This window comes from Phalacrocorax carbo, chromosome 10 (assembly GCF_963921805.1).
Source record: "Phalacrocorax carbo chromosome 10, bPhaCar2.1, whole genome shotgun sequence".
NCBI classification, from domain to species: Eukaryota; Metazoa; Chordata; class Aves; order Suliformes; family Phalacrocoracidae; genus Phalacrocorax; species Phalacrocorax carbo.
In genome coordinates, this window is record NC_087522.1 from 4089930 (window position 1) to 4116286 (window position 26357).

Genomic DNA, 26357 nt, shown 5'->3' on the forward strand with positions numbered 1-26357 from the left:
GTTCCTCCATCTTCACCTTTCATGTGGGGATATCATAGAATCACAGAACGGTTTGGGCTGAAGGGACCTTTAGAGGCCATCCAGTCCGACCCCCCTGCAGTGAGCAGGGACACCTTCAACCACATCAGGTTGCTCAGAGCCCCGTCTAGCCTGACCTTGAATGTTTCCAGGGATGGGGCATCGACCACCTCTCTGGGCAACCTGGGCTGGCGCTTCACCACCCTGATTGTAAAAAATGTCTCCCTTATATCCAGTCTAAATCTCCCCTCCTTTAGTTTAAAACCATCACCCCTTGTCCTGTCACAACAGGCCTTGCTAAAGAGGTTGCCCCATCCTTCCTATGGTCCTGCTTTAAATACTGGAAGGGACTTAAGTACTGAAGGTATCAAAGAAGATAATTTAGGTCAGCATAATCAGCAATGTGCACATAAAATAGCGACCATTGCAAAGGGGAAGTCTTCCAAGCTCGTCAGGGATCCCGTTTGCCGGTCACATTGGTAATTACACAAGACCTAAAACAAGCCACAGGCACATCCCGCCCAGCAAAACTACTCAGGAACAGCCAGATTTCATGTCTGGAACGGGACGGTAGGAATTAGCCCCAGCTGTGGGTGCCTGGTGAAGCCAAACTGCGCTCCTTACCCATGCCCCCGCCTCGGCCCCCGCCCGGCCTTCCCACGCCCCGGGGTGGCGGCCTGGGCACCCGCCGCCGCAAGCCCCGCCCGGCAGCTCGGCCTGCGGCGACCCTGGAAGACGACACGGGACAAGCAGCGTCCACGCGAGGTCACGGTGACACGGATGTGACATTAGCGGCGTGGGCAGACGCGCCGGGTGGAACCCGGGGACGGGAGCACCGCTCCCCGGCCGGGCGGCACCTGCAGGCGGACCAGGGAAGGGCGGGACGTCCCTCCAGCCGCGCGCAGCGCGGAGGAGCGACTTGCCATTGGACGTTCTGCCGGAAAGCCCGCCTCTTCTCCTGCGGCGGCGCCTCGGGCGCATGCGCAGACTGTCGGTGGTGGCCATGGTGACGGCGGTAGCCAGGTAGGGCCTCCCCGCCGCCCCCCGGCTCTCCTCGGCCCCGGCCCCTCTCTGCCTCTGCCTGCCGGTGAACCTCCGGGAGAATCCGCGGGTGGGGTCCCTGAGGGGCGGAGGGCTGGAGGTGAGAGAGGTTGGGTGGGAGCGCCCCGGTCTACCCGCAGGGAGGCCCTGGGCCCTCAGGTAATAATTCACCCCTGCTACGGCTGTTGAATATTTATATATAAATCAGGGCGGGGGAAGACGTTAAGCCAACTCTCCTTTTCTCACTATGTTTTAGGTGATTCTTGATTTGGTAAATGTCTGCAAAATACTCCCTCTGGCACAGCAAATGCTTTCATTTTCTAACCGTGCCACTTTGATTTACCTTTGCGTCCCAGACACCAACAGAGGGTTTTCGAGAGGGAGGGTTGGAAATGAAGCTGGTAACTGAATAAAAGTGGCAGGAAGATTTATGAGAAGAAGATTTCTCAAGTCCAATTTGGTTTTTTGGGTGTTAGGAATATACTTGCCCCCCTCCCTTTACCACGGAGTGAGGTGGTTGTTTTGCATAACAATTATGTAAAAACATAAGCAGGATGCTGTTGAATGAGTACTGAAATATATCAGGTGCTTTTCCTAGGTGTTACTTCAAGCAATTCCTGTCAGATGGTGGCTTGTTCAAACAGCACTAGAAAAAGTTAATTTCAGCTGACTTTTTACAGCTGATACTTACTCCCTGGCAAACCTCAAACACTCATTTGTTGTTACCAGCTACTTATAACGAGACCTACCAGGTACCAGCACACACACTTCTGTGGTGCTCTCTGTAACACCAGGTGCCGTCATTTCTTTTGAGAATTATGCTTGGTGTTTTGTATTCCTTCTCCTGATACCCTCCTGTTTGCTGTTTGAACTGGGTGTGTTGTGGTGAGGAGCTCTGTCCAGGTCCTGCGTTCCTTCCTAGGAGTTTTACTGGTTGTTTACTCAGTGTATTTTTTTGTGTTATTTTCTCCTTGTAAGGTTTGGAATGAAAGCTGATTATGTCAGCGTGTTAAGTGCAGACTGACATTTCAGTAATTCAGTTGTTTGAATTAATGTAATCGTGTTTTTTTTCTCATTGGGTTTTGAATGAGGTGTTTAAAGTTTAACTTACCGTTTATGGGGACCTTATGCGTCAGAGAAATTGTCAGCAAATTCCCATTGGCTTATATTAAACTACTGATTTGACAGCCGATGCTGTATGACTTTTGCTTTTCTGGCTTAGATTTTTGTAATTTTGATTTCCGTTTCTTTCCAAAGCAGTTGGGTCAGTAAAACTGTTTAGCTGATATAAAATGGAAGTGATGCTCACTTTTCTCCCTGTCATACATGGCTTACCAGGGACTTAGTGCATTTGGTCTGCTGGAGGGGAATGCCCGTTCCCCCAGTAAATATTGAGGTTTGATGCAGAGTATGATGAGAAGCTCATCTGTCTGTTCAGTTGCGCTCAAAGTTCTCAAGAATCCTAAGGAAAGACAGAAAAAAAAGTCCTTTTTGTTTTAATTAGCGTGGTACCCATTTTAGAATGTGCACTATAAAATCAGCGTATGCCCCAAAACTAATTACAGTAATAGAGAATTGCAACTGATTCAGAAGTTGCCTTTTTTCTAGTATTTATCTTTAATGGATGCTCTGGATTCAGTACTAGGAATTATTTATTTAGTACTAGAAATAATCAGAGGGTCATCATAAGTTTGGAATTCACCTCTGTCCCTTCAATCTAGGGGTTAAATTACCCCCACATTTCAAAGGTCACAGACCGTACTCCTAAGGTTTGTTTTTAGAGGCAGCTCTTGGCCGTGCTAGCATTGGACAGAGCGCGTCTGCTCGGACTGCTGCCATTTCCAAATTTAAGTCAGGTCTGTCCTGTTAAAAGACCGGAGGGAGACACCGTCTCACAGAGTTACTGGCAAGTGAGTTCTTTGCAAAGGTAGGATATTGTGCTTTCTCCAGACTAAAGTCAGTAGCTGATGAAGCTTAGAGCTGCTCTGCTTCTGGACAAGGGCTTCCTTAGGAAAATATTTTTTTTTCCCTTCCTTTTATCCCCCCACCTTTTAAATGACACCTTTTGATTTCTGAAAATAGCCTCCCAGTTGCTGCCATTTGTCATGTAAAGGACAATGCGATTCTAGGTGGCTGAAGCTAAGGAATAGGTGTTGTTTAGGGAAACTGTTGTGGTTTTGGTTTCTTTTAGGACTTGATCTCATCTCTGCTGCCTTTAGTGCGCTCTTGACCTTATTAACTAAGATCCTTTTCCTTTGGAAGTCATCGTCCTGGCTTTTATGGGATAACATCCAGTTTTTGTTTTAAGGGAAAGGGTTTTTTTTAACTGGTTATATGTGATTTATTTTATGGTAAGCCTTTCAATGTTTCTAATCACCTGTATCTGCTTACATTATTGGTGTTCTTATTTCTGCTCTCTGATAACCTATGTGTTCCAATCCTGCCTTTTGGGATGGAGAACTGAGAGTTACAGGACTTTATTTGAACCAGTTATGAGCAGTGGCTTCCCTCCTGCTGGTAACCTGGTGTCATAAGCGTGATCTGTTAAGAATTAATACCCATTTTTTTCAGTGTGAATACCCAAATTTTCAAAGAAAGGTGGCAGTGGGGTCTGGGACCTTTGAGCAGGGGGTCTGAGGAGATCCAGTTCATCTTGAATTAGGTGTGGAAACCCATGTGTTCCCCACCCCTCCCCATGTTTTTAATGTGACATGGTACTATCTTCCTTGGGATGTCTTTAGCTCCTTCAAAGTGTTATCTATCTTAAGTTGGGTTTTCTGCTTTTTATCTTCTCTCAGCCTTTGTCTTGCAACGTAGCATTTTTGTGGATGCAAATCAAGTCTCTTTTTATCTATTATCTATCTCATTCTCCTTCAGATTGAAGCAGTTTTTTTCATTTTCATTCATTTGCTGGCTTTTGAAGAAAATAACCCTAATACTGAATAGAATATAACTTCTTGAAGTTGCAGCAATTCTTTCCTGTGGTCTTTCCACCAAATAACCCTGAAAACCGAACAGAATGCAACTGCCACCCAGTTGTGTCGGTAGCCTGGCTCTGGGCTCCATAAGATGGATATTGTTAAATGTACTGCAGTGGGGCTCTATGGCTTGAGCTGATTTCCATGTTCTCTTGTTCCATTGATATTTATTTTATCAATGATTTTTTTTGGCATGTTCAATATGACAAGCTGAAATAAGGTTTGTCATACAAGCTCGTCTATGAAACCAAAGCAAAACCTGTTGCTGTAGGTCTAAGGTGCTAAAGAAATTCTTTCTTCTTTCTGAACTAATTTAGTTCAGCTAGGTTGTCATCTTTCTCAAGTCTGACTGAACTGAGATTTTCTTTGTTCTGGGCTCTTTTTAAGGGGCCATTTGAGTACCTTCCTTGGAAGAAGGTACTGCAACTCTATGCCCTAATAAAAAAGGATCCACATCTCTGATCGGCTAGTCCTTCTCTCTCTCGCTCCCCCTCCTTCATCCAGTCTTTCTCTTCCCCATCCTGTATTTCCCCTCCCCATATACTGGGGGGGTTAACTCTTGGTTCAAACTCTATCCTGGAAGCTGCAGAAGCAGGCTGTTGCTGCTGTCTGGGTTCACAGCCTGCTGCAGCCTTCGGGCAGAGACTGGGTAATTTGCGCAGTTCCTGTATATAATATGGGGGGGCAAGGAGGAGAAAGAGAAGCCATAAAAGGCTGGGAAAGATTTTTCATTTGAAAAAGGATTAAAGGCAGACCTTCTTTGTTTAGAAAGTAGATGAATAAGTGATATGATTAAGGAATAAATTAAGCTGGTGTAACTCGTTCATATTGATGAGCAATGGATGCTACCTGACCAAAACACGCTTAGCTTTCAGTTGGTAAGATGGGGGCTCTTTTGCACCAGCCCTTGTGGCAAAGAGTTGAGTCTTTGCAAACTCAACCTTTGTTTTTGCCAAAGAATGTGAAAGAACTGCTCTGTAATCAAACATGGGACTCCCTCCCATCTCCTAGTGTGGTTTAGTTAGAAAAGGTGTAAGAAAAGCCCCATCCCTCCCAGTTACCTTTTTATCTGCTTTACACTTATCTGCATTTCACTGAAATCAGAAGCAAAGCTGGGCAGGGCCAGCTTTTTAAAATGCCTCAGCTTCCACCTGGGCTCGTAAAGGAAGTGCCACTCCACCTGTCAGCTCCCACTTGGAAATAACAAAAGGTCCTAAATGGGAGCTGAAGAGTTTTGATTCCAAAATGTCCTGTAAGCCATGCTGCTCAATGCCAGCACAGCACCTGTCGTCCCTGCCCACATCTTGTCTTCTTAATCTCAAGAAACCTTTGAGAGCACAAAAAAAAATGGGAGGGCAGCTGCTTTAAATGACTAGCTGAACATGAACCAGTAAGGAGAACCTCCTGCTTATCCAGCCTAAAGGCGGCCAGTGGCCTTGTGTTATCTAAACAGCTCTTTCCCAGGAATTATATTAGGGGCGGTACACACTCTTACGTTACATCAGCTCTGCCAGTCCTCTGCTGTAAATCAGTACAAAATACACACTCTTTAAGCGCATTCAGCACAAAGGTGGAAGAACAAGATGCTGTTCTGAGCAGCTGGGTGATGTGCTCAGGCACTGCTTTGCAATGGAATGAGTTTAATCTTCTGTTTGGGTTCCTGATTTCCCACTTTGGGCACGCTCCCTAGCCCCGGGGAAGCTTGGGGCCTGGGTCGCTGCCTGCATTGTGCGCAGTGTATTACACGATGAGGTACTTTGCAGATACACGAGTTAGCTCATGAATGGGAAGCTCCACAGCACCTTGAGAAGAGCTGTGTAGTAACTTGAAAGCTTTATTCTTAGACCTTGTCAAGCTTATTTAGAGCTAGCTATCTTTATGTGTTATTTTATTGTATTCTAGCTATACCTCCAGAAATACTTGTTTTATACAGTTCACTACTGGTTCAGCACGCTAATCTGTTCATGGACCAGCTACTTGAGGAATTCTGTCCAAGCCCCTGATGGAAGTCTGGAAGAGCCTGACATTTTCCACACTAGCTCTGTTCCATGGCATGTAGAGCCTCTGTCAGTCATCCCATCAGCTCCATACAAGCTCAGCCCTACTTAATGACACTGAATTCTGGCTTAGCATTATAAGTTACCTCTTGTTTTCTGCTACTCATGCTGTCCTTTTGTTTGAAGTAGTCTGGGAGTTGTGTGCCCAGACCTTTCCAGTATCTTCCTGGTAAAGGTCTATCTTGCAGGTCAAACTGCAAGGGTTCAAACTCTACCTGCACAACAGGGAAGGTACATTAAAACTTGGTTTTGACTTTATGCGTGTCCCAAAAGTTGTATGGATTCCAGGAAGGGGTGGTAACTGACTTTACTGCAACATTGAGCATAAAAGCTTGGGGGTATATATGGTGGGGAAATTAGTGACCTTTTTTACAGCAGAAGTATCACTTACTCTTTGGCCATGTAGTAAGCTGTAACATAAACTACTCTCTTAAAGGCAATGGCTTAGCAAGGAGATTAGAGCTACGCGTTGGTATCAGAATCCAATTCCAGGATGAGCTCGCTCTCATAGATCCCTTTAGCTTGGGTTTCATGGTCAGGTTTAATTTCAGTGTATTAGAACACAGGTTCATGCTGTTAAACTGTGCAGTTAATGTAGACATAAACGTAAAAAGCATGATTGTAGGCTTTAGCCTGCTAGATTGGACATGTGGTTCATTTAAATCAGGTAACTTGTCTCTACTAACGGCTGGTGGGAGACTCTAGAGAAAGAAGCACAGATTTCAGTGCATTAAGCAAATAACGTGCTTGAAGAGAAAACTTACTCTGTGTCTCCAGAAGATAGACTGGCTTATACCCATCTGGGATAATACACAGTAACTGGTCTCTGGCACATGGATACTGTGGTACTGGCTGCTCTGGAGAAATCTAAGAGGTTTTATTACAATCAGAAGAATGCAGAGACATATCCCAGCCCTGAGGAGATTCCACTCTAAATACACTTTGTATAAGAGAGTGAATCTAGAGCAAAATGGAAAAGCATGTGGGAACGGTATCTCTGAGCCCAAGTTTGTTACATGGCAGCTGGCGAGATCCAACACCAAGTGTCCTGCTGGGATGTTCAGATTCACATTTAAATGCTTAAAATTGGGTACTTTTGAAAGTCTAAAGGGATGAGGAAATCTGCTGAAGATACATCTGCATGGGATTTGGTTTATTGGTGGTCTGAGGCAAGGTTAAGAAAAAGGATTTCCCTAGTTTTCAAGCCTCTGCTAATTTTCTTCATGGTGAAATGGTCTGTTTCCTTTCATCTTGTGGCTCTAGGAAGACTGTTCAGAAAGGAAAACTCATGGATCTCACAAGCACAGTCATCATCCCACTGCTTTTTGGCAGCTTGGGAATCTTTGCCCTTTTCCGGCTGCTGCAGTGGATGCGGATGCGAGCTTACCTCCAGGAGGCAGTGGTCGTGATCACAGGGGCTACCTCTGGCCTGGGGAAAGGTAGGTACCGAAAGAAGGGCACCAGAGGCAGGACAAGCAGAGGGTTGTAGAAGGGGCATCTATGGGAATAAAGCAGTAATGAGCAGAAAGTTCATACTGCTCTGAATTTTGAGAGACATAGCTTGCACAGCCATATTGGTTATAACTGTAGCCAGCCCAAATTTTGATTCAAGAGAGTCTCAAAATTGTTGAGGAAGATTTTACTCATGCTGTATAAACTGCAGAGCAACAAAACAAGGAACACGTTATGCTGTTCTTGTGCTGTCGGGGCTATTTTCTCTAAAACCTGAAAAAGCCAGGAAGCCAAATTGTTTCTCCAAAACTTCCCAGAATGCATTCATGTTTTATTTCCAGATACCCTGCTATACTTTCTACTCCTTCTCCCTGCCTCTCTCCCCGAAGTTAAGGTACCTTTATCTTGCCATACAAATCCATCTATTCTAAATTCAAGCTCTTGGCAATATTAACACCAGTGAGTATTTTTTTTTTCTAAATGAAAACAGTTTTTTGTTTTGGTTTTTTTTCCCCCAAATAAAACTTATTCTTTGAGTGGATACGTTATCTAATTCTGCTTCCTATACTTGCTTTAAAAGCTTCTTGAGGAGAAGACAAGGCACTCTTTGCTGTCAAGGCCTTTCATTAGGATAAGTACTTTTATAGAACAAGTTGAGCTTAAATTGATGCTGTCTTTGCATGTGAGTTTGTCCTTAAGGATAAGGGTGTTCAGTCACTGAACAATGACCAAAGGAGATGAAACGGCCATGAAACGAAGTTCTCTGCCTGTCAGAACCAAAGAGCTGGGAGTGGTAAAATAATTTGCATTTCACATCAAGAAGAGACAGAGCTAGTATCTCAGGAGAGACCTTCCAGCTGTGGTAGGCTGGGCAGATAAAGCACTGCATGGCGCTGGGCGTATAGATTTCCACCACTATGCAGTGAAGTTTCCCCCCTCGATGACTTATTGGCAAGATCTTACACTACTGCCCTCGCTCCTGGCTGTTAATACACTAGACCACCTCTAATTACTGTGTGCTCTTAAACACCCTGCCTTACCACCCACTGTATTCTCTTGCACAAATAAGCGATTTGTCTCACTGGATCACAGAGGGGTGGGGTAGAAAAGCATGCGGTTGCCTCAGCAGCTGGTAGCACTGAAAGGAGGACAACAGCATGGCATCCCTTCTTCAGCCTTTTCTTGATGAAGAGGATCACTTTGAAGAAGCCATTATCTCCAAGGCTTCCAAAACCTTTGGAAGGCATCCACTAAAACTGAACTTCTAAGACCAGGCCCCGCTGCATTAGATGACATACACAAAGTAACTGTCATCCGTCTTAAGAAGGGCATAAGAGTCAAAAATTGAGAAGCACAGGCAATTTTGACCAGCTGGTGGGGGAGGATGCGTAAACAGCCCGATAACTGCATAAGCAGCACCGTAACTGTGAACACAGCGGCTGCGTCACTGCTGTAGTGTCTGCCAAAGTCACAGGAAAATGGCATCTTGCTGTGACTTCACTGTAAATCAGCCTATGGCCCAGGAGTAATAAAGCCACCTTAGATCCTTGCCAGCTAAAGGAAGTTTTAGCCTGTCACCACGTATGATGTGGATCTGCTGTTCGTCTCTGGCTTTCAAATGTCTACTTTTCTCTCTCCCTTGCTTCTTCCAAAGAATGTGCAAAAGCCTTCCATGCAGCTGGCTCCAAGCTGGTGCTCTGTGGCAGAGACAGCGAGAAACTCAAAGACCTGGTACAGGAGCTTTCTACCATGACCAACCACCGAAAGAATGTAAGTGTGGGAGAAGGAGAGGCTTGTTGTCTCGTGTGGCTGGGATTTCTGTTCATGTTATTACAGAAGTTACAGAATTGCTTGTGGGTTGTTCCATTGAGCAATAGGAAAAATGCAACTCTGTGGTTGGGGATAGATGTTGCTATAGGAGTACACTGAGCTGACATGTCATATCTTGTAAAAATTCTACAAAAATAAGCCAGCTGAAAGGCTCCTTGCCTTGTAATGGAAGTGAGAGAATGAGAGTACAGAGTGGCCAGGCCCCTTGCATCTCTGTGTCATATAGTGAATGCGGAAAAGTGACTTTCGTTGTGTTGGCCTTTATTTTTGATGCCTAGTTCTGCTGACAGTGGCTAAGAAAGGCATTGTTGGCTTCTGAAGATGACACATTGATTACATTTTTTTACTATTTCAGATGCATTTTCTTTAATAAGACAATAGCAAACTTCAGTACTTGAGGAAGATCTCACTTGCCCCTTTCCTAGGCTCTGGTATAAGTAACAGTAAAAACAAGAGCACAACCTGCTTCTGTCATGTATTCCTACCAAGTAGAACTGCTGCTCTCTAAGTGCACAAGGTTTGGCTGGTCCTGCTTCTGTGCTTCCAGAGTCGGGAAATCCCATGAATCCTTTAAGTTGGGAGCATGAACCTACAGCACATTTGGCACGGCCTGAACTGGTCTTTTGCCAACTTTTGTTTATTTGCAGACACACAAACCTCACACTGTGGTATTTGACCTCTCGGACACTAAAACTGTCCTAAATGCTGCTGAAGAGATCCTGAAGTACTTGAGTCATGTGGACATACTGATCAACAATGCAGGAATTAGCTTCCGAGGCACAATTGTGGACACCGGACTGGATGTGGACAAGAAAGTGATGGAAACAAATTATTTTGGTCCGGTAGCCCTCACCAAAGGTACCCATGATCCAGATTACAGGGGGACAGTGGATTTGGCCGATACCTTCTGCAGGCCAACACAACTAAGCACAGCTTAACTTCTGTTTGTAGATGTATTTGGCACAGTACAGTGTAAGAGGGGAGGAATGTTCTGTTTTATGGGCAGGCCTAAAGGAGATGCTTGGGCATGGCTGCATGGCAAGCACCCGATTAGAGATACCACCTTGTTTAAAACGTCTGGCAGGAGCTTATGAAGAGAGATACAGTCAGCCTGTCTGCACTGATAAAACCCTAGAGAACGCAGGATGGGTTCTAGGTGAAGCTGTAGCTTTCCTAGGACACTTCTTTGATTACACAGGAAGTTCAGCCTGGAGGGTATCAGCTGCAGCAAATGGGAAGATGTACTGGTGGCAGAAAAGAGCAAGTCCTGCTGACCACGCCTGTGGGAGATCACAGCAACTCTAACAGCCTTTGTGCAGCCTTGCAGGCACAAGGACTCTCCTCACAGGTGAACATCCCAGCCAGACTGCAGCTTCAGTTAGAGGCATCCTAAGCACTGTCCCTTGCCCTATGCTGAATGAGGATCTTGTAATTCACTTAGGCATCTTTGAATGTTGAGAAAGCATTTATTCTTGACAGCAGTGATGGCAGGACTGTTATTCTGAATGGGTCTTTTCTGTCTTTTGCTAGCACTTCTCCCCTCCATGATCAAGAGGAGACAAGGCCACATTGTGGCCATCAGCAGTGTTCAAGGCAAAATAAGCATTCCTTTCAGATCCGCATGTAAGTACCTCCACAGAAGATGGGGAAGACATATTTGGGGCACCAGACTGAATGAATACTTGGCTACTGCTTCCACATTTAGCTCTCTGTAGAGCTGGCTGCATGCAGGGAAGGCAGAGCTTTGCATCATTCTTAGTGTGGTCACAAATCACTGACAGCTGTTGAGGTAGGCACTCTTAAATACAAGATCTTAGCCCTGTCCTAAAGTTGTTACCAGGTGGAAAACGAGAAAATATTTCCAGTGTCTTGAAAACAGTTTTATATTCCTATCTTAACACTTGAGCCTCCCTATAAACTTTCTGATTAATTCCATAATTTTATTGCATTTTATCCTTCTCGTTTGCCAGGTTAATCTCCTACAAGAAGGTAGGAACTTTTTGTTTTAGTAAGTTATGAAGTGCCACAGTACAACGGATGCCAAAATAAGAGCTTAAACAGTTATCTTGATCCAGCGAACTCTTTGTGCTGAATCAGTTATGACAAGAAATTATATTGGTGAGATCACTGGAAAAAGCCTTATAAAAGCTGGATGAACCAGAAGGAGAGTGTTTGGCATGCAAGCATCTGTAAATCACTGACAATAAACATAAAAATGGAGAAGTACAGTGATGATGGCATAAGAGTGGTAGGGCGTGATGCTGAGTGAAGGTCTGGGCTATCTGGTCTTTGCAGGTGACGTTGGGTACGATTGCACTAAGAAGTCAGTGTGTTCAGAAGAGCTTCCAGAGCGCTTGCGCAGGGATCAGAGCCACGTGGGCCTGGCAGCACAGAGCTCAGCGCTTGCCTAGGCCCTCAGACCAGGTGTGCAGCCTGCGCTAAGCTCTGTGCTGCTGGTGTCACCCCTGCAGCTGTGTCAGGGGGGTGGCAGTCACAGCGGTACTGACCAACTATACGTGGAAAAGGAGCGAGCAAAAGGAGTTGCTCAGCCATTTAACGGGGAAATCCTACCCTAGGCCACGCTCCTCTACTCCTGTCTGCTTATGTGATCAGGTTTTGACTTGTGTGCAGCCAAGCTCTGAACCTGCTCTGCAAGCCCTAACACTCAGCACATGTAGGCCAGCAGGGTGCTTGGCAGCGAGTGTCAGCTCTGCCCTCCTGCACTGGCACCACATTCCCCTGGCCCCAGCCTGTCTCATCAAATGCTTCCCAAGCCAGGCTCTGTGCCTCCTTTATCGCAAGTGGGAGGCAGCTTGGGCTCACTCTGTAGTGCTTTGGCATGGCTGTGATATTAAGCTCAGGATCCTAGCCAGTTTCCAACTTGAGTATTTACATTTTGCCTCCTGAATTGCCTCTCACTCCCACTACCTGTTGCTGCCATTCACTAAAAAAAAAACCAAACAACCAAACTCTAGAAGCTGGAGAACAGCTGCTGGGTTTGTGCTGAGAAGTGACTGCATTTCAGTGAAAAACCCATTCAGGCGGATGAATCTACCTTCAGCCTTGCTCCTTCTCCTTAGTGCATAGTCCTTCTCCTGTTTTTCAGATGCTGCCTCTAAGCATGCTACCCAGGCCTTCTTTGATTGTCTACGAGCAGAGGTAGAGCAGTATGACATTGATGTGACAGTTGTAAGCCCCGGATACATTCAGACAAACCTCTCTCTCAATGCTGTAACAGCAGATGGATCTCGCTACGGAGGTGAGATATGACTTTGTGCCGTCTATCTAAAGCATCTCCACCTCACTGAGTTACTCCAAAGTGTGCTTGCAGCCTACGGCCTCTGGTGGGGACACAGGTTAGCCCTGAAGTATCAACAGACACCTTTGGATGCAGGGTAGGAACAGTAACTCCCAAAACTTATCCTTCCTAGACAGCAACTACTGACTTCTAGCCCAACCGTGAATTACAGCTGCCTGTGCTCCCATACACAACCAGTGTAAAAACCAAAACCATACAAGCAGCTGTGAACAGTTAGAACAGAGCATTCCTAGGAAAGGTACTTAAGCGTGGGCTTACCTGCTGGCGTTGGTGCTTACTTTGCTTTCCTTTGGCAGTTATGGACAAGAACACCGCGGAAGGACAGACAGCCGCAGAGGTTGCTCAGGTGGTTCTCAATGCAGTGGGACAGAAGAAGAAGGAAGTACTTGTAGCTGGCCTAACACCCTGCCTGGCTGTCTACCTGCGAAACCTCTGCCCCAGGCTCTTCTTCACCTTAATGGCAACTAGAGCAAAAAAGGAGAGAAAAGCAAAGGACTCTTAGAGCTCAGCTCATTCGAGCAGTAATTGTAGGGAGAGGCCAAGCCCCTGCAGTTTGGCTGGGACATCAGTGGAGGTGCTCCTGCAGGAAAAACCTTTCTCAAAATGCTGCAATTTACCATTGCATGGAGAGTGGGAAGCAGCTTCCCCCACATCAGGGCAGGCCCACTTGCTGGAGGACAGCACCTAAACCTCACCTGAAGAAGGGTGTTTGGACAAAGGGGGAGCTGAGGCTGCATGTGGGGCCACGTGCTAGGAGACAGCACCTTACCTCACCTCACTCCAGGCGTGCTCAGCTTTACTGGCCTGCTGCAAATAAAACCTACCTGTTTTGCCTTCACACAAGCTTTCCCCACCCCATGACCCCTGTGAAATACAGTCCTCAGCTGGGAGCTCTCATGATCAGTGTCTCCTTCCCACTCCTTCCAATCTGATGTAGAACATGACACTTCACAGAGCCTCTGCTTGTTAATGTGCCAAAACATCTGGCATGTTAAGTTGAACCCAAGTCCAGTGCCACCTTTAAAGTAGTAACTGATGTAAAAATTTAAGTTTTATTTGGCAATTATTTTATCTGACTCAGTCATGCTGTACCAATGTACAGGGACATTTAACTCTGCACTACCTGACAGTACAGTACTAACGCCAGCACAGTTAATGCGGGGGAAGTGCTGAATGCGTAGAAAATCGCACAGCAAGGTGTGCTGTTGCGTGTAAATACTGCGCAGCTGCCAGCAGCACAGCTGGTTCACCTGCAGGCCTGGTGCACAGGGCAGGTGCAAGTCTGCAGGTGCCAGGCACACCATCTCCTGGCAAGCAAGAGAATCTGTGTAGGGCAGACAGTGCAGGAGACAGACCCTTAGTTCGCATCTGTTTTAAAACAATCACGGATGTTAATTGGGATCACATCCAGTGGGGGAACAATACATGCCTGTCCACATGTCACAGGCCTGAGGGAGTGCCATAGCCTGCTCTTCACCTCTTCTCACATGAGGGATACCCACACCACTAGGGCAAAGGAGTGGCTGCACAGAGATAGTTCAGGAAGGCCAGAAATAATATTTTTAAACTTTTAATTGAAATAAAGCCTACTAGTAGGAACCAAGGCCCAGACCCCTGCTGCCACCTCCATGCACCTACCAGCATTCTCTATATGTACTGCCTTGTATGTCCTGCCTGTGAGTGCATCTCTGATGACAAATAAATTACATTGCTCTGAAATTAATCTTTTGTTCTACTTCAGCTCCTCACAGCAGGTAACGTTAGAGGAAGGGAAAGCAGGAGGGCTTTGGTTTTCTTCTCTTACATCCCTGCAAGGTGCTATTGCACCCATAGTAGGTAGAGAACAACATAGTTCATCCTGGCTCTCTTTACATCATTTGCTAGCTTACAGTAGACATAGTGTGAATCCACACAGAGGATTAGTCACACTAAAATGCTGATACAGGTGTGCAGGCCCTGCAGTACCTTCTCCTTCAAAAAGGCTTTTCTTGACCACTACAGGTTTATAAACTATCTCCGAGGATCCATCCCGGGTGGTGACCAGGATGCATTTAAACAATCACAATGCTGCTGCTCAGTTAGGGCATCCTCTACCATTTTCACCGTGGCTGAGGTTGCAGATTTATTACAGAAAGGCCTAGAGTTGAAGTCACAAGTTGAAGCTTTCAGGTGTATGCATCTGTTCTCCTGTTAAGATAGGAAACCAAGGCATTACCTTCTCTCCCTCTCCACGAGGGGTTTCTGTGAGCGTTAGTTGTGCTTTTCCTTTCAGGTTTTACATGTTCAGGTCATCCATTTCTTGGCAAAATACAGTACTCCTGCCAGTCTCGTCCAGCTGCTCCGTCTTCTGGTGTTTCAGGTCATGGCTACCCAGAAAGGGCCGAGGGGCCGTTTTGAATTTCAGTGCTATCTTCCAGGGTACTGAGCAGTGTAACACATCAGCCCTGAGGAAAAAAAATTACGTGTGGGGAGTTACTGTTTGACCAAGTCAGAGGTTACTGAGAGCGTGCACGGTCCCCTTTGAAGGGAAATTCCCTCTCTGTGACGAGGGGAATGCAGCACACTCCATTTCCACCTCCGCAACGCTCAGGATGGGCAGCAAAGCATGCAGGGCTTTTGAAAGGGAGGCTTGACCCCAGCCATAGTAACCCACAGCTACCAGCATGGGAGAAGGCAGAAACGTGCAACACAACTCTCAAGACCCCTCTCATTCTCGCAGGTCACCTTGCATAGTTACAGCACTGACTCCCCCCCCAGCCCCCACCACGTCCTCTCCACCTCAGAATGAAGGGTGCATTTTTAAAACAGACCTAGCTGTTGTGACAGCTAAGCTGACTTTTCATTTCTCCTCCTGCCATAAGAGACCACAGGAAACTTGTTCATTTTTAACTCCAGAGTCTGATGCAAACCCTGCATTTAGGGAGCCTAGAAAGGGTTAGTCCTTCTGCCACAGTCATCATTCTAGGCGAGAGAAAGCTTAACACAAAAAAAGTGCCCAGAGCCACAGAGGTTTGGTGAAGAAAAGGAACTAATAGCCCTGACAATTATTCTGCAGATTAGAAAAAGAGCAGGAATGTCTCTTGTGTGGCTAGCATAAGGATATTTCAGGTCATTCTGCAGCAATAAAGCACATATTAAACTATGGCATATCTGCCACCAGTTTAAAATTCATCTGGTAGACGGGACTTGAGGAACAAACAACGTCAGGACTTGAAAGGCAGCCTGCCCAGCAGTCTTGGGCTAACCGCAGAAAGATGAAGTAGTTGCATTTCTTCCCCTCCTCTCTGCCAAGGCAACTGTACATTGTTGCTATAAATAGAGACGCTCTGGATCCCAGCTTTTAACCTTGGAGGGAGACAACTCAGCCACTGTACCGGCAGAAGAGGCAAAGGGCTGCTGCCACCGAGAAACGTCTCGATGCCACAGGAGTTTCCTCCAGCCCACGTGCCTGCTCAGGTACGGCTGCCTGCGCCTGCGGTAAAAGTACTCGCTCAGAACTCCCAGCAAACCCCGTCTGCCCACCGCGCGGGCAGCTGGGGCGCATGCCCTGCCAACGCAGAGCGGCATCAGCAGAAAAGCACAAGTTGGAACCGTGGCCAGAAAAGCCTGCTGCAGTCTGGAGGCGAGGGGGAGTTCTTGGTGCCTGCTGTTGCAGTTTGGAAAGATAAAGATAGAACTACGGAATTTGGTTTCTGACCTCAAGAGACTCCCTTCCAAGGTCAGTGCTTCAGCTGTGGAGGTCAGGCTGCGAGCAGTACACCTGTGGGCAGGCAGTTATTGCAGGGCTTCAGATCATAACACTTGAAGCTGTGCCAAGCTAGCCTTGTAGATGCAAGCCACGCCTATTTTCCATCTGGTAGGAGGAGATTAAAGACAGCAAGGCCTTATTTTTAACAATAACTGGCAGATCTTGTGACAGTAAATACTTCCCATTCTAAGAAAAAGATTTTGACAGTTTTGAGCAAAAAGATGAATTAATGCACAAGACCGAATTCTAAAGCTTCAGATAACACAGATACAAGACACAATCATGTGGATGCCTTGCAGCGGTTGCAGGCAGCTCCAGAAGCGTGTTCCAAGCAAGAGCAGCGGAACTGTGTCGTCAGGGCAGGGCCATCTGAGTGCCAGCAGCGGTAACAGAGCACTGAGGTGAGAGCTGGGCTCCCACCTCGGCAGTCCTCAGCTGCATGTGGTACAATGCATTTCAGTGGAGATGTATCCACATTAGACAGAACTTGTTCAAGAACCCAGCAGAATGTGTCTGTAGCTGGAAACTTACAGGGTTACCTCCATTGTTCAGAGAAATAGTAGCTGGAGGTGGCAGGGCAGCAGAGGACTGGGACACCTTTAGTCCCGATCATCAATGACTAAGCAATTACCAAAACGATATTAACAGTGGGATAACACATAAGCCCTCTTCCAAGAAACAAAACTAGTCAAGCAAGAGGGAACGCGACACTCTACAGCTATTCCTTCAACAGATGGTTGCTGTGAAGTAACACGGAAGCTGCTGCCACGTGCAATGGGCAAGAGGAGTATCAGGTCTGCGTGTGAGCATTCATAAATAATTGTCCCCACTGCAGTTCTCATAGCAAAGCCTCCGTCCCCTGGAAGGACACTATAAAAGGGAACTATGATAACAGTAACAAGAGAGCAAAAGCATTTGAAATTCTCATCCTTTAATGGTCAATGATAACTTCTGGCTGGTTCTGTGTAATACAATTAAACAATATACTTAAAGGTCTCAGAAAAAAAAAAAAAGCAGCTCTCACACCCCCTCTTTCTATAGCTTGCTTTCATTGACATTCCGCTGCTGGCTTGGACTCCCATGGCCTAACATACAGCTCTCAAGTCACCACACATCCACATCTTAAGTGTAACGAAGAACTGAAAAACCTTGGTGCACCAGTGATGTGTTATTTTAAAAATAACAGCTCTATTAAACCAAATCCTTCCCAGTCTCCACTGCTTCTCAAAGAGGAAAAACAAAATGTTACTGTGGGAGTCTTAATACGCTTGTCTTTGTGGGTTTCTCTCTTCCCTGCTCCAGTCATACAGCATAGAGTTCATAGATCTTCTTTACACAGTACACCAGGGCAGCGAGTGCTATCGTGTTATGCAGTCTCTTTCTGTGCAGGTCGTCCTTCCTCACCAGCACCACCGGAGTGGAGGAGGTGAGCGTATGCAGGGGCAGGCGGGAAAGTTTATAGGCATCGTACTCTACTTGGTACTTGCAGCAGGGATCAAATTGCCAGGAGATACCATAAAGGGTGCAGCAAGCCACGCTCAGCACACCAGCAGGCAGGGAGATGTAGTGAGAATAATCTACTGGAAGTGCCAGAGGGGTGAAGAGACAAGTGGTGCCCGCTAACACGGCCGTCTTGTGCAGGCAGTTCCCGACGGTGATCCAGCGGGCCGTCTCATCCCCAATGCGAGTGGGCTCTATCACTATGTACTTGTACTGCGCTTCCAGCGCCTGCTCCAGCTCATACTCAAACTGGTCCTGAGCATTCTCGCCATTGTAGATCTCATGCACGATGTAACAGTCCGTGGAGGACAAGGTGACCCTGTTAACAGGAAACACAGAGTTAAAACCACAGAGCTTAAAGGCAGACTTTTCACCCACCCAGCTGTGAGAACAGAAGAGAAAAATGCCTGAAGTGAGGGCGGCCCCTCAAGGTCAGTCACAGCCTCTCTTCAACAACAAGCAGCTTTTTCAAATCAAGATTCATTTCACATCAGCTAATTATGCCTGCTGTACACGAAGTCATCCCAAAATAAGGCAACATTTTTCCTTACCTCTTCCTAACCTGGAGGAGCTAGAGCATTTTGAGAAAATAGGATCTTGTTAACAATGCTAAAATGGTTCCTCACAGACACCCGAGCAGGTTCTCCAGAGATACTTCAAGTGTCACACCTTAGTGACCACACCGCATCAAGACGGACAATAAGACTAGCAACTCATCCGTCAAGAGGGCAAGCTGCACTGGAAGGTTTATAAGAGAGGAAGCATCTTTAGATGAATATATTTGCTTTCTCCCCACAGTAACTACCTCCTTGCCACTGATGCAGCTTGCTATTTAGTCCCCCATAGCGAATCCAACAAGGGTGGCCAAGAAACATTGCTGGAAGTGAAGGTGAAAAAGGTAGCAGAGCACTCTGTTACAGAACGGTTCACTCCCTCTGCAGAAACAGGACACAGCAAAGCAAGAAAGGAACATTTTGTTTAACCCAGCGCAGCTTTAACCATGAAGAAAGCGGCTCGCTTCACCTTGGATCAGGCTCCCTGCTGACAGGGGATTCACAAGACTTGTACATCCCCCATTTGAGTAGCTGCTTTTAGCTACCTGAAGTAACATCAACTTCCACCTTCCCTCTGCCATCTTCACACGCATCACCTTAGCTGCAGCTACATTAATGTAATAGACTAAGAAACAGGATTATGACTTTTTACCTGTGCTGAGAAAGGCTAAAAACCTATCCATTAGAACAAGGCAAAATCCTCCCTTCTAAGCATAAGAACTAACTATTTCTGACATACTTGTGCTTAAGCAGAACAAAACTGAACACGTGGCCTCTTGAGGATAAAAATATCTAGCAGATTCCTTTGGCAGAAGGAAAAAAATTTGCACACGTATTTGACCTAATCATAGCAGACAAAACAACCTCATCCCAACAGCATTTAGACCCTCCCAATACCAGGAGGCAAGGCACTGCTGGGATGGGGAATGAAACTAGCACTTTTTACTCCATTAGTACAATGGTACTTATGTGCACGCACTGGAAAATAAGGGAGAAAAATACACATTCATAAGCTGCTGCATTTCCAGACATTACCCTTAATGTGCAGCTCCATTCATGCTGCAAAGGGTATCATGCAGTGGCCACCTGTAATCAAGAATATTGTTAAATTACAAGCTGTTGCCAGAAGTAGCTGCTTTTGCTAACAGCGGCAAACATATCAAACAGCAGGACCCAAGATGCACCAGCCTCTCTCAAAGCAGAGTAATAAGCACTTTCATTAAAAGTCTGGCTGGAATTTATATGAACTACAAAGAAAACTCAAACTTACAGCTAGTTACTGAGTTCTCTGCAGTGCATTTTCCCCTTGGCCTGTTCACGGGTAGAAAGAAAAATAAAAATCCACCTGAATGCTGTGTAAGCCCATGGCATACACATCTTGTCAGACATTGTTTGGAAAATTATTAACCCTTTCAGCACAGGACACTGTGGGCTCCAACGTTCTGTAGTGAATTGGCAAGGATTTAAAGAAAAAATTCCAAGGATAGCACCTATATAAAAAAAAAATGTTAAGAGTACTACATCTCTAATATAACTAAGCATATCAGCTAACATTGAGGGGTTTCTAACAAAGAACTAGTTAACCAGGTGCTACTCTCATACATTAAGCGCACAGCTGGTAATGGTTTCTGCCATGGATTTTTTTCCTGGATGACAACTGTTACAAGCACAGCTTCTTCCAAATAAAAAATTCCACTTTCATTACAAAAGACTTGCTGAGACTTCAGGTAACTCTATAAAACACCACCAATGACTATGTGAAACCACTTGCTAAAGCCTAATGAATTCAGGGAAAAGCTATTGCTGAAAGGCATTCTCAAGCTGGAAGCTGACCCAGCGCTAGCACAACCCTCCAGATAAAATTAGTATTTCCTACCAAGGAGCATTTGCAGTGTTTTGTAACACCTAGGAACGCGCAGCGTGGGTCTGCAAAACTGCCGTGGTTTAACCCCAGTCAGCATCTAAACACCAGAGAAGCAGAATCCAAATTCAATGAACAACTCTGCAGAGGCATAGGAACAGCCCAATAGTCTAGTCATCCCAGGATCTCCCTGCCATCACCAGGAAAACAAGGGTGAAGCAAGCCCATTTCTTCTCTGCCTGTACAAGAGCCATGGGGAACTGGACTTCTCACTCTAGGAATTAAGTAACTACATTACATGGGATTTCTCCAGGCTCAGCATCAGGATGGGTGGCACTAGCCTATCAGCCTCACTTCTCCTCGCTCCGGTCTTGCCTGTTCTTCCCTCTGAATATCCCTTCTTTCCTCTCGCTGTAGTGTACACAAACAGAGCCATACCACGAGCAACAGCCACCTGTCAAAGAGCAGGAACCCAGCAGATTTTGGCCAGAGGCAGCACTATCCATCTCTTCTGGAATCTTTTGGCTTGCCAGGCTCTGGGGCTTTATAACAATGAAATCAAGAGAAGCACAATCCTCCTAAGCCAAAACAAGCAGATCTTAAAATATGTTCTGTTGAAAAAAATCACTGGGAAATAAACTGCACAAAGGATTCACCCCGACAGAGCCGGGCCCCTGAACTATGCTGTTTCTCTAAATTAGTCCTCTAATATGGGAATAAATCTCTTATCACGGTGCTGAAGCTACAAATGGCAAAATAGGCAATCCAAAAACAAAGGACAAAGAATAAAAAATTAGCTGCTTAAACAATAGGATGCATGAAGAGTCAGGAACGCAAGCAGAAAGTCTCCATTTCTGGAATGAGAAAGTGGGGTTTATAGCGTATTATTTTCACACAAGAACTGGCTGCCCCTGGAGGATGGAAAGCTGAAAGTTGGTTTGTTTTCAGATGATAGACTCAGATAAGATATGTGGGCTTGAGAAGGTTGTAGAGCTTGTTGGCAGGCAGAGCAGGACTGAGGACCTCAGTCCACAGAGGCAATCTCTCCTGACACAGCCTTTCAATTGAACCCAGCAGCTGCACACGAACAAACACAGTCGAAGCAATTGGGTTTGCTCAGGCACTTGGGGCTGGAGTTGGTCTTTTGGAGCTTGTCCTCCAGCCCCCAGCAATGAAACAAAAATGCAGAGCTATGCAATCAACTCCAAGCTGGCATCCACTGGTTATGAGGTCTGGTGATTTTATATAAATTCCATTTTACTTAAAAGAATAGTAAGTAACCAGTGTCAGAGAAGTCCAGAAATCATAAAATGCCACCACATGTTCAGAAGCCCAGCATGCTATTTACTAGATAGACCAGAACCTGAAAGCACTTGTGAATATTATTCACTCCAATGCTCTTCGAGGACCTGCCTCCCCACCCCATAAAAGAAGGCTGCATTAAAAAGTTGTACAGCTGTTCTATAAGAATAGTTCTGGACCTTATATCCAAACAATTGATTCTATTGCAGCTTTACACATTCTATCCTTGAGAAATTTTAAATGTCTCACTCCTGGTGCCAGCTGCATGCATAGATGGGGGAACGGGAGAGCACTCAACTACTCAGCACACAAAGTTGAAAATAATTTAAAATCACTGATGTAAAATTTTGGTATTGCCCAAGTTATAAATATGGAATCAGTTGTTAACAGAGCTAGCACCAGCAGGAGGGGCAGAAGTGTCTGAGCTATAGGGCAAGCTTCAAATTACATTTGGATTACCTTCCTAACATGGGAATATCAGAGAGCACCATGAGAGGGGTGCTGCAGCTGGCTGAACAATAGCAACTCCAGCAGTTTCCCAGTCACAGTCCTCAAAGCAGCTCCATTTCTCTGCCTCCAGCTCGGAATCAGTCTCCTAGCCACCTCCTGAAAATGGCAGCCTGTCTGTCAAATGTAAGTCAAATACAAGTTGCAATCGGATAGTCTTTATGGATGAAGAAATAAATACCCTTCTAAGGAGGAGGCACAATGCCACTCAACGTGAAGAGACCTTAAGTTTTGCCAAGTGCCAACGAGCAAAAAGAGAAACAAATGGACACGGTGCTGAGAACAGGACAGATGACAACATCCTGGAAGAAACCCCAGCATCCTCCTAATACTGTCCACTTGCAGGGGACAATGACTGAGCCTCACGAGTTTGTTGCTTGCAGCCTGTGTTCCTTGATCTGCCAGATACACTTTTGGCAAGGCTTTCAAGTCATCCAACTATCTCAGTTCCGTAAGATGTTCAGAATCACAATTAGAAACAATCTCGATCTGCACAAAGCACAAGCACAGTTCTGTGCAAAAAAAAAAAGTTCTTTTTAAACTCCTCCCATAACACATAGCTCAAGCTTTGTTTGTTGTTTTTTTTTTTTTTAAAAGAAGAATGTTCCTGGACAACAGTATCCCTCAGAGCACCAAACATCCGTTCAGATTAACTGTAAATGAAGACTGGTCTGATTAGTAGTCAAATAAGAAAGGAGAGGCTTGCAGCAGCGTGATAACGCTTGTCACGAGCAGCATACACACACAAATCTAGTTTAGCAATACAACAGAGGGACTTTGTGCTGGCTGTGCAAGTAAACTGCAGAAAAAGGACATTACTGATGGCCAAAGCACAGCATCTGGGGTCATTATTAGCATCTCAGCCAAGCTTGAGTAAGTCAATAAAGTCATGATGAATTCATAAACTAAACTTCCCTTCCCCTGCATAAATCCTTCTTAATCTTGAAATGAAATTTCAAGGAATGAGCGCTGTGGTCTGGCTTTAATTCTCAGTGGAAATACTCCACCTCAAAGTCATATTCAACAGTATATTTTCCTACTCAGGAGAGCTCCAGGGCATGGCATACAGAAAGTACTAACACATCCCAGCTTTAGCAGCTGAAGAATTGTTTCTCTGCTGAATGTCCACACAATCTACCAGTCCCAGGCCATTAGCCACAGCCGTCAGGCCCATGGCTTCTTAAAGGCCGTCCTCAACAGGTTGTTGATGCAGACATTCAAGCAGAGGAAGAATGGGAAAATAGTAGCAATAAAGCAAGACTTCCGTTCAAAAGATATACCTTAATTACAAGTAGGAAGGAGAACAGGAAAGCATAGGTGAAATCTTCAAGGAGCCTTGGCAAGGGAAGACAACGGTAAGGAAAACATCACCAGACCATAACAAAAAACTCCAGCCACAGAGCAAAAAGAGGTGTCAATTTTAAGCCAACTAATGATTAGCCAGGCTAATGGAAATAGGTCAATCATTGCTGTAAGCAAATAGAGTCCCAGAAATCTGAGCAGTGCAGGTAGTGAGAGGAGAGACCTCTTTAAGGGCACAGAGAAGCCAATACAAGCAGCAGTGATAACATTAAAGCTGTTCTTTCTGGAGTTTGTTAGAACATCTTCCAGGGGAACAAATGGCATTCTGTCTTGTGTTCTGGCGGCCATCGTGCTGAATTTTATACAAAAACACGAAGTACAATTCCATGTCTGTTCTGCATAAAAAAAAATTGTTTTGGTCTACAGACTAACAATTCCCTTCAGACAGTCTCCATTAAAGAGTCTATCCAAAATGAAGAAAAGCAAATATTTAGTTGGTTCTCCTCAGTGTTTTGGGTTATTTTGTTTAACCTCATTATTTCACCACTAGAGCATCAGCTGGAGTTCACAGCCAACATCCTTCAAAATTAATGTCTTTACATTAGTCCTATTGAGGAAAGTACTTTTTGACCAATTGCAGACTTCTTTCTGTCAATAAAGTCACTTATGAAGGGATACAGTCTCCATAGAGTTGCTGGACTTTTTTTTTAAAATGAAAGCTGGTCTAGTCTAATAGCAGACAGTATTTTATTCACTACTGAGTCTCCTCACACCACCTCCCAACACACAGATGCCTTTTAGACTAGCTGGCTGACAACTATAAAAACTCCTTGAAGCAGCTCATTTATGAGGAAAGCTGGATTACCGTATTCAGTTCAAAGGAATGTGTTTTTGGACAAGAATCCTGCCCAGTGTTAAGAAAACTGTATTCACCATATAAAAAGTGTGTGTCATCATTGATGACATCAGGTCTGTCAACACTGCCTTTTACACAGTTCACATTGACAGCAGTCAAATGAGATTGGTAGGTGTGATTTAGGATTAGCCACCGATGGAGAGAGGCAGAGGCCTGGTCATGCGTATCTCCAGCTCTGCAATTGCAAGGAAGAAGTAGCACCTAGCTGACATCACCCGACACCTATTAGAAGTACGATCTTCCGTCACGTTCATACAGGATGACACCTAAAAGAACCACCGTCTTTTCATAGGGATTGTGAAACACCGGTCAATGGCTTATCTGTTCTGCTTTGTCGCTTCTGTGCTTTCTTGTACTTAGCTACATGCTTCTCATTGCCAAAGGAAAAACAACACATGCATGAGGATCACAAAGTAACTTATGTTTATGAATAAGTATTGTTTGATCATAAGATCAAGATTAATCATAGCTTGAAAAAAAAATCACCTCAAACTACAATTACATTATTGTATAGCTCACGGATTAAGTTACAAGGTAACAACTCACTTTTAAGTCTGCATCAATTTTCACCCTGGTAGAAAATATGGAAAAAAAAGCACTTAATAACTTCAATGAAAATTATTCTTTCTTCACTTCTACTGGGAGAACAGGTCTACCACAAGAAAAGCCCACACCTCATGTGCTCAGCGCTGGGGCAGATGCCAGCACCGGGTGCAGACAGCTTTACCGCTCCGCCACTGAGCTCTGTGGTATTCTTAGTTGTTTATATAAACTACACTGATGCAGTAATTCCATTGGCTCTTCCAGTTCAATTACTTTCAAATTCCCTGAACTCAGACAGCATTCCTGCAATTCACATTAGCGCCAGAATTTTACGGGCTACTTGTGGCTCTCCTTGGCTACGTAGATTCAAGACCATCAAAAAGAAAACCGTTGAATTACAGCAAAGGAACAAAATGAAGCAAAAGCCACAGCAAAAATTAAGAGAGATCTCAGAGTCTCTAGGTAAGGCAGCAGGGCAAAAGAAAACTCCTCACAATAAAAACGCAGCAACTTTCAGCAGCTGCTGGTTACATCAGTCAGCCCTGGGGCAAAACAGGGAAAATGCCAACGTAAGGAAATACAGGATTTAACCAGACGTTTTAAGTAGGTAAAGAACTGTGCATACAGATTTTAAAGTAGCTCAACTAGATTTGCCTCCGTCTCTTTTTCCCGTTTTAAAGTTACGATTCCCAAACTTCTACAGCTACTCCAGGGGCAGTTCCAGCACGTCCTCCTGCTCCTCCGTCCCGACAGAGGCAGAGAGGGAGCGTTACCGAGCTCTCTGAGCGCCGAGGCGGCGACCCCGGCCCGCCCCGGGCCGTCCCCGCGGGTCGGGGGACGGCGGCGGCCGCCCGCCGAAGGAGGTCACCCTGGAGGACTCGTCGCTGCCCTTACCGCTTTTTAAAAATAGCCGTGGAAGGAGCCTCCCCGGGGCTGGCCCTCCTCCACTCCGGCCCCCAGCGCCGCATCCCCGCGGCGGGAAGGGCCGCGGCCGCCACCACCCCGCGGGGCCGCACTGACCTTCCCCTTCCTTCCTCTTCCCCGGCCGCGACCCCGGGCCCGCCCGCAGTGGGAGACGGCCGGCTCCGTCGAGCCCCTCCGCCCCAGACCCGCAGCAGCGGGAGCGCGGCCCCCACCCGCGCCGCCTGTCCACGCTCCCCTCAGCGCGGCCCCCGCCCTTGCCCCCCGTGGGGGTGTCGCGGGGAGCCCCGGGCGCGCCTACAGCCCACCTCCCCCCGCTCCCCACCCGCCCGCACCGCCTCAGCAGCCCCGCACCCTCCGCCCCGGCCGCAGCTCACCTCTCCCGGCCGCCGCCGCTGTTGGTGCTGCCGGGGCCAGCGCGCCTCCTTCCCCACGCCGCCATCTTGGAGACACTCGCCTCGCAAATGTCTCCGCCAGCAGACCCCGGGCCCGCCGCGCCGCCCGACGG

General features: G+C 46.1%; 2 protein-coding genes across 2 annotated transcripts; one reads left to right on the forward strand and one right to left on the reverse strand.

The window, feature by feature from the left end:
• The first annotated feature begins 986 nt into the window (after nt 1-986).
• Nucleotides 987-14414, forward strand: DHRS7B (dehydrogenase/reductase 7B). Its single transcript, XM_064461504.1, has 7 exons — nt 987-1041; nt 7358-7533; nt 9201-9316; nt 10024-10234; nt 10907-10999; nt 12483-12635; nt 12992-14414. Exons 1-7 carry the CDS (start codon nt 998-1000, stop codon nt 13195-13197), a joined length of 999 nt encoding a protein of 332 aa, XP_064317574.1. The 5' UTR covers nt 987-997; the 3' UTR covers nt 13198-14414.
• Nucleotides 14415-17354: 2940 nt separating this feature from the next.
• On the reverse strand, nt 17355-26357 carry TMEM11 (transmembrane protein 11). The gene is made up of 2 exons (XM_064461505.1): nt 26227-26357; nt 17355-18262 (listed from the first exon to the last, which is right to left on the reverse strand). Exons 1-2 carry the CDS (start codon nt 26289-26291, stop codon nt 17746-17748), a joined length of 582 nt encoding a protein of 193 aa, XP_064317575.1. The 5' UTR covers nt 26292-26357; the 3' UTR covers nt 17355-17745.